At 36.7% G+C, this 21,524-nt stretch overlaps 1 protein-coding gene across 1 annotated transcript in view; it reads right to left on the reverse strand.

Moving 5' to 3' along the window:
- The window catches only part of TRHDE (thyrotropin releasing hormone degrading enzyme), a 363,215-nt gene that overhangs the window by 245,240 nt on the left and 96,451 nt on the right, over positions 1-21,524 (reverse strand). The window contains exon 3 of the mRNA XM_035002118.1: positions 14,458-14,584. Coding sequence (XP_034858009.1) covers positions 14,458-14,584 — 127 coding nt within the window. The remainder of the gene's footprint in view (positions 1-14,457; positions 14,585-21,524) is intronic.

Genomic DNA, 21,524 nt, shown 5'->3' on the forward strand with positions numbered 1-21,524 from the left:
CAATGCCTGTATCACCTGGAAATGTCATCATTTCAAGCATCCCGGTCCTTGTTTGCAGCATCCTACCTTCCCAGCCTTCTTCTTCTGCTTCTGCTCCAACAATACGTCACTTTCCTCCTGCCTGGGATCCCCAACCCATTAATTCTACACATTTTCACAGCCATTCATCCTCTCATCTCCTAGATCCCATTTCACCCAGGATAGATGCTATGAGGCATCACTGTAACTATTCAGTCTTTCCCTTGCTGCTATCTTCATCTCCTTTGCCCCTCTCTCCATCATTCTCTCTTCTCCAAAACCTCCACAGCCCTGCTTTATGTCTGTCCTATGCCTGCATTGCCTGGATCATGGCATTCACTTTAAATTTATGACCACAGAGTTAAGTGGGTCCTTAAGCTGTGCAGCAATCATACTATATTTCTGTTGTCATTTTGCTCTCCCCCTCTCCAGGACAGTTATCCTACATCTTCCCTCTCCTCAAATCTCCAGCATGCCCCTCCCCTCCTCAATCTCAGCCATTTCTCTCTACTATCTCCCTTCTTAATATGGAACATTATTAGAGGTCTAGAGAAAAATGGGCATGTTAATCCTGACTAAAAAAGTCAAAGTTCTCAAATGCTATTCATTTTAAGTGTGAATGGGAAATAAATTATATTAGGGTATTCAGTATAATAGTCTTTGTGTGAATATGTAATATGGGATATGAATATGTAATATATAAAATGCAAATATGTAATTAGGCATATAAATTAACTAATTGTATACAAACATATATAGTTTAAAATTTATATATTAATAAATTGATAAATAGTATATAAATACATTAATAATTATCAATACAAATGTAAATTCTATCAATGTGTATATTCTGCATGTACTTGTGAGCAAATGGATGCCTTTAAGAAGAACAAAGTGTACTAATTATTTTGAATGTACTGACTCAGTTTGATTCTTAAACATTTATAAAAATGTAGAAAAAATAAATCCCTAATAAGGGTCTCTTGGTTTGAGGGATTTGTAATTTTTATATTGTTGAACTGAAGAGGTTATCTAGTAAGGCAGGGCTCAGCAGACTATAGCCTATGGGCCAAATCTGGCCAACCATCTGTTTCTGTAAATGAAATTTTATTGGAACATAGCCACACTCATTCATTTATATGTTGTCTACGGCTCCTTGCTATTATGGCAGAGTTGAAAAGTTGTTACTGAGATGGTATGATTCACAAAGCTCAAAATGTTTTCTTTCTGACCCTTTACAAAGAAAGTTTGCTGAACACTATGATATTGATTATGGAGACTTCTTTAAATGATTAAAATTCTTTCTAATCACAGATCTTTTTTCAGTACCGATGAGAGGGCAGGGTGAGGCAAAGTAACAGATATTTAAGAAGGTAAATCAATAATTTCTTCTTAAATGATCAAAGTAATTCAGGCAAAATAGAATTGTTACTGGAAGGCCTGAATAATTCAAATGGGTGCTAGGATCTTTATTTTAGCCATGTCTTCATTGGCATCCTACCACAAACCTAAGCAAACAGTATTGAAAATTACATATAGGATTATTAGTCAGCTTGGGCTGCCATAACAAAATACCACAGACTGGGTGGCTTTAATGACAGAAATTAATTTTATCATAGTTCTGGAAGCTAGAAATTCAAAGTCATGTTGCCAGCCTGGTTAGGTTCTCCTGGTGGGAGCTCTCTTTCTAGATTGTAGACAGCTGTCATGATCTCACGTGAAAAATAGAGACACAGAGAGATCTCTCTTTTCCCTTTCTTATAAAGTCCTAATCCTATCAGATTAGGACTATTTTTATGACCTCCAAATTACCTCTTAATTACCTCAATCTCCAAGGATGGTCACATTAAGGGTTAGAGCTTCAACATATGAATTTGAAAGAGATACAATTCAGTTCACACCAATAGGTGTAAGAAATTATGATTTTGGGTATACCCAAATTTCTGATACAGACATGAAATGTTGGTTTTGTCCACTAGAGAAATTTAGCTCATCAAGTTTCATACCGTGTACCAGCTGACTTTACTAATATTAATAAAAATTGACAGGCATCAATGTATTTAAGAAGCTAAATGATCCTAAACATTGTCAACCTACCAATTATTTTACAGCTTAGTGAATATTTTTCAGTCTGTAAAATAAAAAGAAATGCTAAACAATTTAAAAGCTTAAAAACATATTATTCTATACTGTTGAAGACACACTCTAGGTCATTCATGAGTTATTTCCCATACAAAGACAGAATCCATAAAGAAAAAAAAATAAAGCCAATAAAGAATAAATCTAGGTTACAAACCATTAAAATTCCTCCAACTGAAAAATGGCATATGGAACTCACTCTTTATTTTTTTTTAATTTTTTTATTCTTATGTTAATCCCCATACCTTACATCATTAGTTTTAGATGTAGTGTTCATGATTCATTGTTTGTGCATAACACCCAGTGCTCCATGCAGAATGTGCCCTCCTCAATACCCATCACCAGGCTAACCCATCCTCCCACCCCCCTCCCCTCTAGAACCCTCAGTTTGTTTTTCAGAGTCCATCGTCTCTCATGGTTCGTCTACCCCTCCGATTTCTCCCCCTTCATTCTTCCCCTCCTGCTACCTTCTCCTTCTCCTTCTCCTCCTCCTCCTCCTCCTCCTCCTCCTCCTCCTCCTCCTTCTCCTTCTCCTAACATATATTGCATTATTTGTTTCAGAGGTACAGACCTGAGATTCAACAGTCTTGCACAATTCACAGCGCTTACCAGAGTCACCCTTTCTTTTAAAATTACCCTTTAAAAAGCTTCAGAAATGCCCTAAAGGCTTCATTTACAACTACCATATTAGATTCATTCGCTCTGTTTGTGTATTGCAACCTCCCTTACAGGCTAAGGTTTGTTTTACACTTCAGTCTGTTTTACATTTCAAAGTCCATAAGCAGCAGCATCAAAATTCTCACAGACAGTAATGAAAGATTTTAACACTAAAAGGTGGACAGTAGCACATTTTCCAACTGAAATCTCCAAAAGTTTCCATCTCAGTCCTGGATCCCCCAATGTCATAGTGAACAGAGTCACAATTTTTAACTTGAAAAAATAGCTGATTTTATAATAATAATTCAATCTCAAAATAATAACATCATCTGTATATTAACTAGAATTTTTTTCAAAGGTTCTATTTTCTTGTAAAAATCTGTCAATATCCATCCAAGTTGAATTCTATACGGTTTGATGGATTTGATGAGGACCCTTCTCTTACATTAGACAACAGAGTAAACAAAGTACACCCTCCTCAGCTTACAAGAGCACATCTGCTTTCCATCCTATGAAATTCTAAGTAGATATTCCTTGGTTTACAGCAAGGATTTTTATTACCCTCCATTATCTGATAAGATCAAAAGACCTTAATGCCAAAGGTAAATATGTCTTGATCAGGTTACCACTTAAAGTTCCTAACCCTTCAAATGATAATCAATTAGGAAGTAATCACTGCATATCTTTACAATGGAAACATTTGAAAAGTTCTGAATTAGATAAAGAACACTGTCACAAATACACTGGAACAAAGAAAAGAAAAAAAATGTATTTTGACTACTTCTCTCTTATAGAGCATCTTGCCTTAATTGACTTTTAGATTCTTAACCTTAATTTACACAACTATCCCTCAGTCTCAGTTTCTTGAAATGAAGCTATTCTGAAAAACTTTCTGATCTCAATATAAGCTATTTTAGCTCTCAAGTTTATGGGAATAGTCACCTTTCTTTTAAAACCGCCTGATTGTCAGTGCTTCTGTCAGCAGTAATCCCTTGCCTAGACTTTAATGAAATGTTCCTCCCTTTCTCTAGGACTTTGAGAAGGGAAGGGCTTTGGATTGCTATTTGGCTATAATTAACTCCAGAGTGACCAGTGAAGCCAGTGAGGGAAGCAACTCACTCCCAGAAAAGGATTATTACAGCCATTATTTTGTTCTAAATACAGCTGCTCTGTCTAGAAAATACAAATTATTTATCTTGCTATGTTAATTTCAAATAACCAAGAAAGAGAGAAAGAAGCCTAGAAAGATTGCTCCCTTTCACTGTAGCTACATAGGAAAGTAAGCCACGGGAGAAAATGAAAGCTCATAGTTTTTCAAGCTTGTCATAATCTTCTAAACTCTAGTTGAGAGGAACTGACATCAAACCTTCATTTGAAGTCCTATTGTAATGTAGTAAATCCTGTTGAATCTCCTTTCAAAATATATCAAAATTTTCCCACTTCTCACCATCTCCACTGTCACCACTCTGGTCCAATACAACATTATTTCTCAGATTAATGCAGTGGCTTCTCTCGGCTTTGGCCTTGCCCCCCATCCTGCTCTTCCCCCAACAGTCTGTTCTACATGAGGCAACCAATGTGATCTTGCATTTACAAAAAAAAAAAAAAAAAAAGAATTTCCTTAGAAGGTTATAAGGTATATTCCCATTATTTCTTTATGTTACTGAAAAAAAAATCATATTTTATTTGATTCACAAAGCAGCCAAAGCTTGGGTCTTCTCTCCAATGTGGTGAAGATGGTTAAAACAGGAAGAAATTGGCAATTGCTTGTTCACTCAACAAGAATTTATTAAGTGCCTATCCTGGGCCAGGCATTACTCTAGGCCAAGAGAATGGAGCAGTGAACAGACAATAATGTCTGCTCTCATAGAGCTTACACTTGGGGTGGGGGTCGTGGGTACTTGGAGACAGATAACAAATAAAACATAAATATATACTAAGGGAGACAACAAAAAGTGCTATGGAGAAAAGTGAATCAGGGAAAAGAGATAAGAAATAATCAGTAAGGCTGCATTTTAAATAGAAGGGTCACAGAAGACCTCACTGGAAAAGGCAGTATTTCAACTATGCATGTATCTGAAGGAAAAGTGTTCTAGGTTTAGGGAGGAACAAGTGCAAAGACCCAAGATTGGCACATGCTTGGTATGGTGGAGAAACAGCAAGGAAGGCACTGTAGCTGAAACACGGAAAATGAGTAGGAGAGAAGTAGAAGATGAGGTCAGAGTAGCAGCAAGGGGCCAGATCCTCAGGGGTCTTGCAGAACAATGGAAGAGTTCTGGATTCTTCTATTCTACTACTAATGGAAAGCCATTGGAATGTTTTAGCAGGAGAGCAACATCATCAGACAAGTCCAATATCCTTCATAAAAACTCCGTAAATTCAAATATCTCACGTTCTCACACCACCTTTCATTTCGATTGGACTCTTGACCCAGGCAAGAAAACATGGAGGCTGGAATAAGAGTAGTAACCATGGAAATGGTGACAAGATTCTGGATATATGTAGAATATGAAACCAAAAATATTTGTTGATGATTTGGACGTATAATACGAGACAAAGAGATTATAGTTCCAATCTTTTTTACCAAAACAACTTTTGAAGGAATAAAGCTGCCCTTTCCTAAAATGGGAAAGACTACAAAAGAAGGAAGAGAGTGGTGTAAGATATGGAGCTCCAATTTGAACATATTAAGTTGAGATATTCATTAGGCATCCAAATGTAGACATCAGATAGCAGAATGAAGAAGTTTGGAGTGGAGAAGAGAATCAGGCTGGATCTGTATATCTGGAACTCATCAGCATCAGCATGTGGTATTTAAAGCCAAGAGGCTGGATGAGGATACCAGCAATGTAGATAGCAAAGAGAAAAGGTCCAAAACCTGAGCCCCAAGATGCTCCAATATGAATTAGCTGGAGAGGGGAAGAAAGGGGAAAACAGACTTGGAAAGAATGGCCAGTGAGCTGGTGAAAAAAAAAAAAAAAACAAAAAAAAAAAAACAGGAAAATGTGTTTTCCAGAAAGACAAGAGAAAAATATGTTTCAAGGGGTTGGAGAGAACAACTGTCAGATGCTGCTGACAGCTCAAGAGGAGGACTGAGAACTGACCATTGGATTTAGCAATGTGGAAGCATAATTGAATTTGACAAGAACAGTTTTAGTACAGTGTTGGGGCAAAAGGCTGATGTAGAGGGCATTCAAGAGACAAAGGAAAGAGAAATTGGCATCAGTGCTGAAAGACAACACTTCCAAACTGTTCAGCTGTAAAAGGAAAGAGAGGATGGTGCAGTAGCTAGAGTGTGCATGTGTGTGGTTAAGATGAGAGAAACAACACCATATTTTTAATGCTGATGAGGAAAGATCCAATAGAGAAAATTGAAGATCCAGGATTCAGGAGTGAGAAGGGAAAACTGCTGAAGTGATATCCTTGAGCAGGTGAGAAAGGACGGGGTCAAGTGCACAAAGGAGGTGTCCAAAGCTGGAGCAACACTATTTGACCTACAGTAATAGGAAAGAATACAGAGTATATGGCACAAGGCCTAAGCAATGACTACATATAAAAACATTGGAAGGAGTTATTTCCTAACTTAATGGCCAGGTTGTAAGGGCCAACTATCTCCGTTGGAAAATGTGCAACAATGCCTTGGAGGACTCTTTATAAATATGCCCTGATTAAATTAAGCACTTTCTAAAATTGCATTTATTTTTGAGATAAGCAATCTTTCTCAAACCCTGATTAAATTCAGTGAAAATATACTTAGGAGTAAAGCCAAAGCTGTGAAGATTTGAAATTCTTAAAACTGGAAAAGGAGGAAGGAGGGTAGTAAGCAAATTGAACATGGAACAATACTGGTTAACTAGCAAAATAATAAAAAACATCTCTTCAACTAGATTTTAAGCTCCTAGTGGAAGAGGCAATTTATTATCATTCCTGAGTACAATGTACATCCTAACTACTCAATAAATGCTTGCTGAATTAATTAGTTAATTCAGTCCTGTAGTTGGTTTTTGTTGCATTAAATTCTCCACTCAGTATACCTGTGGTTTTCTAGTTTACAGCAGTAATAATCTCATGCATCATTCCCACTAAAATGCATTGTTTCATTGATTTCTTTCTTCTTTACTGTTCTGTTTGTTTCTCTTTTTTTTTGCATTAATGATTAAATATCATAAACACTGAATATCATATATATGTTTTGTTTGTTAGTATAGTCTAGGAAGTGTATAGCATGTAATAGCTGCAAAACAGCTTAACAAGAACAGTTAAGTGGCCATATTATGGAATAATTAATGAAGGGGAAAATGCCTTGTTAAATTGTGTTAAAATAACTGTAATATATTGGAGTAACTGTGTCTATTTTAATAGGATTTGGTGTTGTTTTACTACAAATGGTTGTTAGAGTGGGGGTTAGGAATATATAAAAAATCTTTTCCATTGAGAGAAACAATAACTGCTCTTTTGGTTTATGAGAATATCACCATATGAAGGGTTTTTCAGAAATGAATTACCTTTATAAAATAGGGAGAGACTATATTTATTTGATTCTAAAGAGGGGAGAAAGGATAGTCACTTAAGGAAACTCTTTTCTCTACAGTAACTGGTAAGCCAGAAGGCAAAGTACTGCCTCATCTGTTCCCTTAATAATGTACTAGAATGTTAATCCACAGGGAGAGCCTTACATTAGTTTCCACTAAAAAACCATAGAATTAAACAGATCTAGTATAATTCCAAATATTTTTAGGAATTCTGGTTGAAAAAAGCATCTTGGGAGTAAACTGACATTATAAATAATTAGACCAGCCTATATAAAGAAACTCTAGAGATTTTATTTTTAAAAGCAGTATTACTTGGGTCAATAAATATATACAGAGTATTCAATATTTACCTAAGCAAAAGCAAGGTAAAAAAAAAAAAGTCATAATTTAAAAAAAAAAATGAAGTCTCAAATAATAACTGAGGTGTAAGATGTAAAGCTAAGATGGAAATAGCATTATATAATTACCATTTCAAATTAGAAACAACAAATATATCCATTGCTTAAAGAAAAAAGATATGGGGTGCCTGGGTGACTCAGCCGGTTAAGCGTCCAACTCTTTCTTTTTTTTAAGATTTTATTTATTTATTTGACAGAGAGAGAGAGACAGAGGGAACACAAGCAGGGGGAGTGGGAGAGGGAGAAGCAGGCTCCCTGCTGAGTGGGGGCCTTATACAGGGCTGGATCCCAGGCCCCTGGGATCATGACCTGAGCTGAAGGCAGATGCTTAACGACTGAGCCACCCTAAGCATCCAACTCTTGATTTTTGCTGAGGTCATGATCTCTCTCTCTCGCTCTCTTACAAATAAATAAATAAAATCTTTAAAATAATTTAAAAAATAAAGAAAAAGATATATAACCACAGAGAGTGAAATACTTAGCAGTCAATACAAATATTTTATGAAGGAAAAATCTCCAAAGTTTTACTATTTGCAAATAGCCCATTATCATCACCATCATCATCATCATCACCACCACTACAATAAAAAAAATGAATGTATCTGGTGACAGCTTAAAACGTAATCATTCAAGCTAGGCTCTCCTATTCATGAACTTCAATAGGGCCTTTTATCCCATAAGTTACACCGTAACTTATCCTATTATAGAAAAATAAATAGACTCTATCAACATGATACATAAAGCCCAAGGTATCCATGGGCTTTCCCTAGTACACAAATCTCAAAATGATTTCTCCCTCCTCCGACTGAATGTATTTCTTTTTCAGGACTCAAGTAAAGATAAAGTTTGTTTTAATGTGCATTTCATGCCTATAGCATTGTGCAATGATCCCACATTCTTAACTTAACATGGTACTATATTTTTGCTCTACAAAATTTCGGTGTTTGATTATATTCCCTATTGTGTGAGTCTCTAATCCATTAATTTTAGTAAATACTGTATTCTCTCCTCAACAAAACCACAATCTCCTTGAGGCCAGAAATTCTTGTTACAAAATACCTGTGGCTCTTTCTACAATCACAGCACTGTGCCAAGTAGGTAATGAATTCTTCATAAAAGCAGTGTGCTGAAAAGAAGCAATCAAGCAAACTCCTTTACAAAACTTATTGATTTACAAATTATGAAATAACAGCAAAAGGAAACTAAAAACTATCTGCCATAATTAATTGAAATATAAATAGGATGAATAACAAAATACTCTAATACAAATCTGAGTCACTTTATCTGCCACCTAATTAATAAAGCAGCTATGATAAAGAAAACATTTAGGGGCGCCTGGGTGGCTCAGTTGGTTAAGCAACTGCCTTCGGCTCAGGTCATGATCCTGGAGTCCCGGGATCGAGTCCCGCATCGGGCTCCATGCTCAGCGGGGAGTCTGCTTCTCCCTCTGACCCTCCCCCCTCTCGTGCTCTCTCTCTCTCATTCTCTCTCTCAAATTAAAAAAAAAAAAAAAAATCTTTAAAAAAAAGAAAAAAAAAAGAAAACATTTAAAATATTCAAATATAGAGTGGAGGATGGGTAAAATAAAAGATGGGGATTAAGGAGTGCATTTGTCATGATGACCACTGGGGGATGTATGGAAGTGTTGGATCACTATATTGTATACCAGAAACTAATATAACACTGTATGTTAACTATACTGGAATTAAAAGAATAAAATAAAATATTCAAATATATCTTCTACTAGTTGATGACATGGTGAGTTATAAAACATGTGCTTCTTTAATTTTTAATGTGTCTCCAAATTCTTTACAAGGACCATATATTACTTTTAACATCAATATGAAATTAACAAAAATAGCTATTACATTATTCCTCTAGCAATCAGATTTTCTAGTTCATAAAGGTGATCCATATTTAATTCTCTGAATTCTCAACATTTCTGGGATCTGTTTCAGCAGAATCTCAGGGCTCTGGAGCCAGACAGCCTGGGCTTGAATTATAAATCCACTAATTCCTGCTGTGTGAACTGAGTACACTACGTAGTCACTTAGTGCCTAAATTTCCTCACCCGGAAAATGAGAAAATAACAGGTACTACTTCAAAAGGCTGTGAAAAGAAGAGTAAATGGGTTAGAATGTACAAAGTCCTTAAGAGTGGCCCATATTTTGTAAATACAAACCCATTCGTTTTTGTAGCTGTGGTCAATGTTTTTGAGATAAGAGGAAAGATAACTTAATTCTTTATATTTCTACAATAATCTTGTTTTAAAGTAAACCTCCATGCCTCTGAGAGTTCTTGGGAAATTAGGGCACACAGTTATAGAAAGGCTTCCTGTATTGTCTCCTCTAGACTCTATACCTCTCATTATAACCTAACACCAGTAAAGAGGAAATCTCTACAAACCTCATACAAATAAGTTTTAATTACCTAATTTAGAGATTTTAAAAACAAATCCTCATACAGTGTACACTTGCTGCCTATTTTGGCTTAAAATGTTAAAGGAATATCTTTGTGCAACAAGGGGAATAGATTATTGTCCTAACAGCAAGCATCAGAATTCCTCTTAGGGAACCATTTTGATAAACTACTTGGAGTGGAAACTCAAATCCTTAAGAGATGAGCTAGCATGAGATGATGCCACAGTAGAGGAAGTTAAACAATTCAGCATTGGAAATGAAAAAGAACTTGGTGAGAGAGAAGCTATTGCAGAATTTATGACAGAACAGCAAAGTGACTTTTAAGGAAAGGAAGATCCAATATTTTAGGAGTTTGCTTGGTTTCATTTTGGTTTTTGCAATGTAACACCCTGGCATTCACGCATGCACCTCCCAAGCTTCAGTAGTATCAGGTTAATGGATGGAGAGTTTTCTTACTTGTTCTCATTTTTGGTTTTCTAATGCAAATCAAAGAAAGGCAAGTTCCATGTCTCCCTTGACATAGTTTGGGACAAGAACAGATCTGCCAGCTACCAGTTCAAAGAAACAGCTCTTATCCAGAAGTGAGCAGTACTAGAAAGAATGAATACAAATACTTCTCCCTTCCCCTCTATTCCCAGAAGAATAGTCCCCATGGGGAATTTTCAGAAGTGCCAATCTATGGTCTAAACTCACTGACTCTAGTCAGTTTCCCCTCCCAGCCTCACCTCCATTTGTTCCTGAACACACTCATCAGACCTTTGCCCTGAAACTGCTCTTGTCAAGGTCACTCTGACATTCACATGGCTAGGACCAGTAAATGGTCAATTCTCAGTCTCCATCCAACTTGACTTTCCACAATTTACCATCTGCTCATCTATCACTAGACACCCAGAAACTGTAGATACCTGTTTTCTTAGTGTCTCAACCAGGTGCTCCTTCTCCGTAGCCTTTACTGGCTCTTAATGTCCTTAACCTCTAAACACTGGATCAGTCCCTCCTTGTTCCTATTCTCCTTTCTATCTGCTCTCACAGCCCTGGAGAGCCCATCTATATCATCATATGCTGGCAAATGGATATCTCTAGCCAGATTACTCACCCAAACTCTATATCTATAAATTCAACTGTCTATTTGAATTCCTTTCAGACATCAAGGTGCTACTTAAATGTTTAACAGACACATCAGTCTCAAAAATCATCTCCTTCCACAATCATTCTGTGTCAGTAAAAGGTAATTCCATCCTTCTCATTCTCAAGCCAAAAAAAGCAACAAAAAACAAAAACCCTTGGAGCTGTCCTTGGTCTCTCTCTCTCTCACATCTCACATTCTGTTCATCGGCAAATATTTTTGTCTCTGTTTTCAATATATATCAAGAATTGGACCACTTCCAACTACCTCACTGTTAACATCTTAATCTAAGCAACCATCATATTTTGCCTGAATTTTGCTGGAGCCTCTTATCTGTTTTTCATGCTCTGCCCTTTCCCCTCATCAGGGTCTCTCAACCTCAGCACTACTGACATTGGGAGCTAGTATTGGTGGGAAGGCTATATTCAAAACTGACCAATAGATTTCCATCTACCCAGAAAAAAAAAAGAAAGAAAAGAAAAAAGAAAAAGCCAGAGTCCTTACCATGGCCTACTGGCTCTATATGATCTGCTACCCACCCATTACTCCTTCCTTGACCTCATCTCCCTTCTCACCCACTTACTCACTCTGTTCTAGTCATACTTGCCTACTTGCCTTTTTGTGTCCCTCAAACAGAGCAACAAGCTCCCATCTCCAAGTCTGGGCACTTTGTTCCCTCTGCCTATATGCCCATATCCTTGTCCCATAATATCCATTTGGCTTGCTCCTTCACTCCCTTAGGTTCTTTGCTCAAAAGTTCGCTTCCCAATGAATCCTTCTGTATTCACTCATTCTAAAATTTCAGCTCCCTTCCCATGCCTCACCTGCCCCCCACACTACTTATACCTCCATTCTAGCTTTATTTGTAATGGCATTTATCTCCATTTGATATACTACATGTGTTAATAATTGCTTTAATGCTTGTCTCTACTTAACAGAACATAAGCCCCAGAAGGAAAGGGATTTTTGCCTTTTTTATTTACTGCTGTATCCCCATCACATAGAAAAGTACCCACAGTGGGGGGACTCAATAGTGCTTATTAAATAAATGAGGGAAGGAAGAAAGGAGGGAGGGAAAAGAAGAAAAGAAGAATGGAAGGAAAGATAGAAGGGAGAGAGGGTAGAATAGGTCTTGGAAACCATCCTAGGTAGATCTGAAGGGCTCAAGGCAGATGCAGCTGACATCCAGGATACATCTACAAGCACCATTAAGAAAGACTGAGTTGGTTTCCATAGAACTTATTTAATCATTATATACAATGGAAACTAAGGATTTGTCAAAATGCTTCTGTGCTTAGGAATTTTATGTAAGGAGTATTTAGAAAACATACTCATAAATCCATTAATATATAGATCTAAATATCTATAGATATATAAAATAAGTAGAACTTTAAAAGAAATTTTATATACTGCCATGGGCTGTGGTAACTCCCCTAGATACACACAAAGGAGTGTGCTGGGGTTAGTCAAATCATTCAATTATATACACCATAAGGAGCTTAACAAGTAATAGTAACAGTGAACAAAGCTCTTTTCTACCAGATGAAAGCCTGCATGGTTCAATTGTGAGTGAAAGAGAGGAACAGAAATGCTTCCTGCTGCAAGCTGACAGTTACATGGAACCCCCTGAAGTTATAAATTGAGTTCCTCTACTAATTACTGGTCTGAAGGGGACAAAGATTCACATTTTATTTCTCTTGCTGAACTTGCAACATAAGCACTTGTGAATTTTACATTAGGGTCAAGCTGGGAAGTTCCCAGCTGGTTTTACCTGGAGTAGAGAGAACAGTGTCACCTCCCATGCAAATGAGGTCAGATAGCCCTTCCTGCCTTGGGTGCCTACCAGGGAGATTTCAGTGTAACAGATTCTAATAGAGAAGTTGATATAGAGGGGAAAAAGAGAAAGAGGGAAAGAAGACAGAAAAAAACTAAACTAAATATAGATCCTATCTGAAATACAATTTTGTTTAGAAATTTGAAATCAAATCATATGGATTCTAAGAGCACATATTTCAAGAAGACCTCGGAATTTTGTAATATCATTCCTTAAAATTGTATGCCACACCCATTTTGGTAACAATATCAACTATTCTACCTATTTTCTAAACTACTCATTGTAAGACCAATAAAGCTACACAGCCGGCAATTACTTTAATAAAATAGGCCCAGTTCTCCAGAGAGAGGAACCTGTGGTTCAAATACCAACACTTTTGATCAGGTAAGCACTTTATTCTTGCCAATGAACAATCACTTTTATGTGGATGCTGATCAAAAATGTTCTTGGGAAGGAAAAAAGATGGTGGGTGAGGAACAAAAGACTGCCATGATGTAATATTTCAAAACAGGTTTTCCGAGAAGGAAAAATAACTTCAGCATTTCTAATGGGTATATGTACCCTTTTTAACTTCCTGGAAAGTCATAGTTCACTCCCCTGCAAAAGTGGGAGCTTCACTCAAATTAGGATCATAAAATTCATTTATTCAATCAACAAGCAACTATTGGACATATCGTCTTTGTAAAAGGAAGAAACATCAGAGTATTCATGGTGAACGTAATCTCCCTTATACAATTTCCCTTCTGCTTTGTTTTTATTCTACTTGCTGCAACTGTACTGAAATATGACTGGACAAAAATAATGTGAGGGATAACTAACACATTGTGGTCCAAGATCTGAGAATTAGGACAGAGAAAATAATCAACGAGTGTCTTCTCAGTGTAAAACACAGAAGAGTTCTGGGAGTTATCAAGACTTAGCTTGAAATCCCAGCTCACCACTTACTAGCTGTCTGAATGAAAGACAGATTCCCTGGATGTCAAGTCCCGTGAGTGGCAAATGTTCTAACAGTACCTACCCATCTAGTACTTCTGAGGATTAAATGAGATGTTGGCAAGCACCCCTCCATAGCACATATTCAATGATTATATCTAATTGAGTTATCTTTTGGAAACCTAAACTTACATAATGCCTTTCTTAATTCCTATGAGGAATTCTTGGCAAGATTTAAGAAACAGTAAGTTTTATTTTACCTCTTCAGAAGAAATTATTTTTCATGCTCATCTTCTCTAAAAATATAATTCTTGGAATTTTCATGTCTCAAATAAATGCATGAAGACAAATTTCTACCTTCAAGGATCCCTTCCATTAAAATAACCAAGAAAATACTTACCTAGTTTTGGCAAGGAATAGGGCACTTTAAAGTAGTCTTCATAAAATTCTATTAATCTCTTTGTTATATGGAGAGCATAGTCCCCAGATCCTCTTCTGATAGCATCCGGTCTTGCATATAATCGTACCTAATTAAAAATATATATGAAAGTTACTTTAGCCTTTTGGTATTCAAATTTTATCTTCTCTGCCTATATGAATCTACACAAATCACTGTGAATACTACAAAAATTAAACAGTATTCTTAGTCATATATCAAAGCACGCTGTGGCTAAAAGAACCAAACTTGAACAATTAAAGTAACCAAGTTGAGCGAGTCACAATTTCCTCGCTTTACAAGATGACATAGAGAAGATTTATACACTTTGCATCAAAATAAATATTCAAGTTATCACTTAAATGTGCTTGCTAGAGATATGAAGGTACCGTGGATTAGTATAATGGTGCTCTGACTATGCTGTAAGTAGGCAGGATATGGTGGCTCCGCAGGAGAGAAAATTCATGGTTTGTTAAAGATACATTGCATCAAGCTTTGGAAGTATTACCACGCTGAACAAAATATAATTTATGCTTCCTTCTTTTCTTTGGAACCAACTGTCCTTATTCCCAATATGCAAAGTAAGAAGAGCAATTTTTCATGTACATAAGTGATTGCCACTCTGGAAGTCTGTCTACAACTGCTCCCAGCTTCAAAACCAGTGGAAGTATTTCATATTTCTAACACAATTTGGATACTTAATATTGATTTTTAAATCAAGCATTGTATATTATCTAGTCCTTGGACAAAAAGAAGCCTGAGGCAAATAACACAAACTGAACAAAACTAACAATTGTACAGAAAAGGTTAAAATGAGATTAGTTTTCATAAAGATTTCATAAAGCTATCCAGCATCTTTCTTTCCAAAGGCTAAACCTATTTTTCACAGATGTGGCCCCTAATCCTCATATTAATTCTGTAAATAAGAAATATGCATTTTGTAGAGCAATAGAGAACACAGCAGCCTGGGAGTTGGGCATTAGTCCTGCTCTGCCACTAAGCAAGCTGGGTGATATTAAACAAATTACTTAACCTCTTTGGGCTTCAAATGTTCTCACTTATAAAATGAAGGTGTTGACTAAAGTGCTTTTAAGTTCTAAAATGCATTACTTCCAATCCCATTTTACAGATAAAGGAGTTTGTGTTCTTTTCAAATCACTAAAAAAATAAAATAAATGGTTTATTCAGTATGTGGAAATGGATATTTATGTTCAACAGGAAGACAAAAGAAAGCTGTACGCAATCATATAAAAATCGATTATACAATTAATTCTGTTATCCTTGCTTAAGGAGAGAGAGCAGAGATGTATATAAATAAAAAGAGTAGAAAGTTAAGAAAAATGCATTCTGACTTGATGTTAGAAAGACCTGTAATTCAATAGATATTTACTAAATTCAATAACAATTATTTACTGAAATAGTGAAGCTACTTCTTACCCAACAACCAAATCAAATACCAAATTTAGTTCACAGTCACTTACAGTTTTAGTTGGCAGTAATATAAATCCAAAAACTATCAGGAGCTACCAACTGCAACAGCAGAACTTAACATTCTTAGAGAGAGTGTGGATATGATTCCTGATCCTAACATTACCTGATTATGCACTGTCTTAAATAAAGTTCCCAAGAAGCAAACCCTAAAGAAAGGGTGAGCGTGCAAGTGATTCACTAAGACAGTGTTCTTAGGAGAAACCTACAAAAGAGCAAGGCAAGCAAGATAGAAGCCAAGCAAGGTTGCATGCAATTTCAGGCAAAGTCCTGGCCTTAGCCTGATCCCACAGGGAGCTCTAGAGTATAAACTGCACCTGGAAGCCTGCACTGCACTGAGGCATGACAGCTAGACCTCCATATTCTTGCATCTCAGCCATTGGATACTGGTTACCAAGGGGAAGGCATAAAATCCCAAGGACTTCTTGTTCTTGGAGCATCTACGTGATGCCAGCTCCAGTGGCCCAAAGATAGTCCCTTGGAAAAGATTTTAGGTGTGAGCTACTAGGAGCAAAGCAATGAAAAGCTGGGGGATAGGCACATCAAACAGGAAAGGAGATCTGGTCTGTGCATCATCAATAAACACCACAGACAATAATCATTCACTCATGTAGTCATTCAACAAATATTTATTTGGCATCTAACTTGTACCAGGTCCTGGACTAGGGATTTTTAATTTAGTGATGAAGACATGTTTTCTAACCAGAGATTATACAAAGGATTTTGAGGAAAAACACAATGAAGGTGTAGTCCCCATTCTCAAAGAGTTTCCCATGCACTCGGTAGGTTAGATAATAACAGATAATGATATATGCCATATGAATGGTAAACTAAAATAACAAATGTATTCTGAGGAAGAATGGATAGCTTTCAGGAGGCTCAGAGGTAAAGTAAATAGTAAGTTCATGTTGAAACTATAACCAGGACCACTGCAAAATGAGGCATCAAAAGGTCGCTGATCTTATTTCTACAAAGCATCATTGATTTTGGTAAAACACAGCCATTCCTGTCAATCAGCTCTACCAGTTGGTCAACCTATCTGTAGGCACAGACAAGAGAAACACAATTAAATCAATCCGGTTGTCAACATTTGATGGAAATAATCCAATCTGAATGAGAAGATAAAACATATACAGGCTCAGCACAGTGACTGCATTTGCTCCATTCCAACATGTGTTGTGTGCCTCTTGTGTGCCAGGCATTGCATAAGGAAGAGAAATGGAACATACAAACTCCTACCACAAAATGAACAAGACATTCACACCTACTACTCTTAAAAGGTTCATAGTATGTGGAAAACAAACAAATCCACAACAAAAATATAATGTGAACAATGTAACAATGTAAGGCTCCCTGCCTTCCCCCCATTATAAAGAATTAACTGACTGTTCCTACACGAGGCCAAGCCCCGCACACCCTATCTCTTCTTGCCTTTTCAAACATCATGGCCAAACTTCTCTCCTTTATCTCCCACATCACCATACTCATGGATTGGAAGAACAAATATTGCTAAAATGTCTATACTACCCGTAAGAGACTCTTAATCATAGGAAACAAACTGAGGGTTGCTGAAGGGAAGGGGGGTGGAGGGATGAGGTAACTGGGTGATGGACACTGGGAAGGGTATGTGTTGTAATGAGCATTGGGTATTATGTAAGACTGATGAATCACAGACCTGTACCCCTGAAACAAATAATACATGATATGTTAATTTTTAAAAAAGAACCTAAATCCAGAAAATAGAAGGAAAATTTTTAAAAAAGAACATTTATTATGTGAAAGCATTTTAATGATTAGTCAATACTAAGAAATATTAATCTATTAAAGGAAACTAACCCAACAATGTCATCATAGGCAATGCCATCACAGGTGTTTCCCTGGCTACATAATTTTTCATTTGTCACAGGCACAATTTTTAACATTAATATTTGTAATAGCCACAAGGTACCAAAGCTATTATTTATCATAATAAATTTTCAGCTTTTCCAAGTCTGAAGAAAATGGCTATACTACCCAAAGCAATCTACACATTTAATGCAATCCCTATAAAAATAACAACAGCATTTTTCACAGAGCTTGAACAAGCAATCTGAGGGCGCCTGGGGGCTCAGTTGGTTGAGTGACTGCCTTCGGCTCAGATCATGATCCTGGAGTCCCAGGATCGAGTCTCACATCAGGCTCCCTGCTCAGCAGGGAGTCTGCTTCTCCCTCTGACCCTTCCTCCTCTCGTGCTCTCTCTTTCTCTCAACTAAATAAATGAATAAATATTTTTTTAAAAATCAATCCTAAAATCTGTATGAAATCACAAAAGACCCTGAATAGCCAAACCAACTTTGAAAAAGAAAAGCAAAGCGGGAAGCATCATAATTCTGGACTTCAAGTTATATTACAAAGCTGTAGTGATCAAAACAGTATGGGACTGGCACAAAAATAGACACAGGGATCAATAAAACAGAACAGAAAACCCAGAATTGAACCCACAACATATGGTCAATAATCTTTGACTAAGCAGGAAAGAATATCCAATGGGAAAAAATCTCTTCAAAAAATGGTGCTGGGGAAAACTGAACAGCAACATGAGAAAGAATGAAACTGGACCACTTTCTTACACCATATACAAAAATAAATTCAAAATGGATGAAAGACCTAAATATGAGACAGGAAACCATTAAAATCCTAGAGGAGAACACTGGCAGTAACCTCTTTGACATTAGCGGTAGCAACTTCTTACTAGATATGTCTCCTAAAGCAAGGGAAACAAAGGCAAAAATAAATTGTTGGGATTTCATCAAAATAAAAAGCTCTGCACAGTGAAGGAAACAATCAGTAAAACTAAAAGACAACCTATGGAATGGGAGAAGATATTTGCAAATGACATATCTGATAAAAGGTTAGTATCCAGAATATACAAAAAATTTATAAAGTTCAACACCCAAAAACCAAATAATCCAAATAAAAATGGGCAGAAGACATGAACAGACATTTTTCCAAAGATGGAATAGATGGCCAACAGACACATGAAAAGATGTCCAACACCACTCATTGTCAGGGAAATACAAATCAAACTACAATGAGATATCACCTCACACCTGTCAGAATGGCTAAAATCAACAACACAAGAAACAATAGGTGTTGGCAAGGATGTGGAGAAAGGGGAACCCTCTTGCACTGTTGGTGGGAATGCAAACTGGTGCGGCTACTCTGGAAAACAGTATGGAGATTTCTCAGAAAGTTAAAAACAGAATTACCCTATGATCCAGCAATTGCTCTATAAGTATTTACCCAAAGAATGCAAAAATGCTAATTCAAAGGGATACAGCATCCTGATGCTTACAGCAGCATTATCTACAATAGTCAAATTATGGAACCAGCCCAAGCATCCACTGACTGATGAATGGATAAAGAAGATGTGATACACACACACACACACACACACAGGAATATTACTCAACCATCAAAAAGAATGAAATCTTACCATCTGCAATGACATGGATGGAGCTAGAGTATTATGTTAAGTGATATAAGTCAGTCAGAGAAAAACAAATACCATATGATTTCACTCACATGTAGAATCTAAGAAACAAAACAAATGAGCAAAGGGAAAAAGAGAGAGACACACAAACCAAGAAACAGACTCTTAATTATAGAGAACAAACTGATGGTTACTAGAGGGGAGGTGGGGGGGGCATGTATTAAATAGGTGATGGGGATTACTGGTCTAGTGCTCTCTGGCCACCCTGTGATTGGTGCAAGCCAAGAACCCTTAACTAGAAGAAATTGTATTGTCTTGTAAGATCTGAACCCAAACACACTGAGGCCACACATCAAGGTGGTGACTAGTCTAACCCGTGCTAACATTAGGGCACAACCTGTTGGATAGTTTTAGCTTCCTGTGAACATTTGTAACCACTGCTTTAATCACTTCCTACCTCTTGCCACCTGCTGCTGCTGTGATCTGTCCTTACTTGTGAGCTTCTCCATGGTATGCCAAGAGCTGGCATTTTTTAGTGGACTTTTATGTTTTGTAATTGAGAGCTCATTTCAAAAGCAGAAAAAGGCAAAAAAAAAAAATATTAAAGCAAGGAAAAGTGTCACTGAAACAAAGAAAAAAAAAACAGATTATATCACTGCAGTGTAGATGATGAGTTAGAAGGGAATAGGAAAAGTAGAAGGAAATGAGTTAGACTATTGTAGAAGTCCTAGTTAAAGATGATTATGGTTTGGACTAGAGAGATAGCAGGAGGGATGCAGAAAAAATGGATGGATTTATTCAACTAGTCCTAACATTCTATCTAAAAGTTCTTTAGTTACCAAGTAAAGTCAATTGTAGTCACATTCTCACATAAGGACAATCATTCACCTTGTCTATACCCATCCCACACCAGTGCCCTATTGGAACAAATGAGATCCAGTTGAAGGATGGGGGGAATAGTTTAAAATATGTCACCAACTGGATAATTCTTGTGTGGTTAGTCAGAAGTTTACTGTACAATAATTCATTTTATATGTGAAAAAAAATCACAGTTGTTTTCTTCTTTTAGAAGAACAAAGTTCTACTTAATCATAACATAGAAACTAAGTCTTCATAAATATAGCTATCACTCAAGAGCAATGAAATACAATTTTATTACACCTGCTTATTTGCATTTTCTGATATTCCATGAAAAGAGCCCAGCTCTAAAAATGTAAATCGCTTACCAGGGTTTTTCTCTCCCTCTGCATAGCTTCTTCCAACAACCAGTATAAACCCAACTGCCCATTTAGCCCAGTGGAAAGGACACGACACTAGGAACACGCAGGTATGTGAAATTCAGCTTTCTCCCTAACTACTTCTGTCCATTTGTGAAAGTCAGTTAACTTTTCCAGGTCTTTGCTCAAAGTTCCTTCCAGGGATAATAGTTTATCATTACCTATATACATTATGCCTGAGAGATTGGTATATCTCAATTCTTCTCATCTACTCCCCTTATTTTGAGAATAAAATAATAAAAGGGTTTTCTTTATCTTCACAGAGTTTTAGTCCTTTGCATTTTCCACTTCCCCTGGAAATACATACATACCAACTGCTCAGCTAACATCCTTTACTCTTGATCGTACCTCTTTTTTTTCCCACTAACTGCCCATGAGCTTGGTACTGATTAGACAGAAATAACTTTAGTAACCAATTTGGAATAGAAGAAGCTGGCTTTTGAAAAATATTCTTACAGTGTAGTAATACATCATAGTAATGAACTAAGGTATAGGAGTTACCTAATTTTGATCTCTTAGAACACTTGAATGCCCAAAATAGGTGTTCCTAAGGGGGTATCTATTGTACCAGCAGCCTTTACCTAGTAGTTTCATGGACTCTCTATATTTAAAGTATATTTGTTTCATCTTTTTATAGGATTTTAAGTATTTTAATCATTGAAGGGGAAAAATGCTAAAGACAGTTATCTCAAATTCGTTTGTCACAAAAATAGTGATGGCAATTAAGTCTCAACTATCCTGACAACTAAGAGTGGCTGCTTAGAGGACACATTGGGATGAACTCTGAGGCCACA

Source organism: Mirounga leonina, unplaced genomic scaffold (assembly GCF_011800145.1).
Source record: "Mirounga leonina isolate KUSES-001 unplaced genomic scaffold, KU_Mleo_1.0 Mir_126, whole genome shotgun sequence".
In the NCBI taxonomy this organism is placed as follows: domain Eukaryota; kingdom Metazoa; phylum Chordata; class Mammalia; order Carnivora; family Phocidae; genus Mirounga; species Mirounga leonina.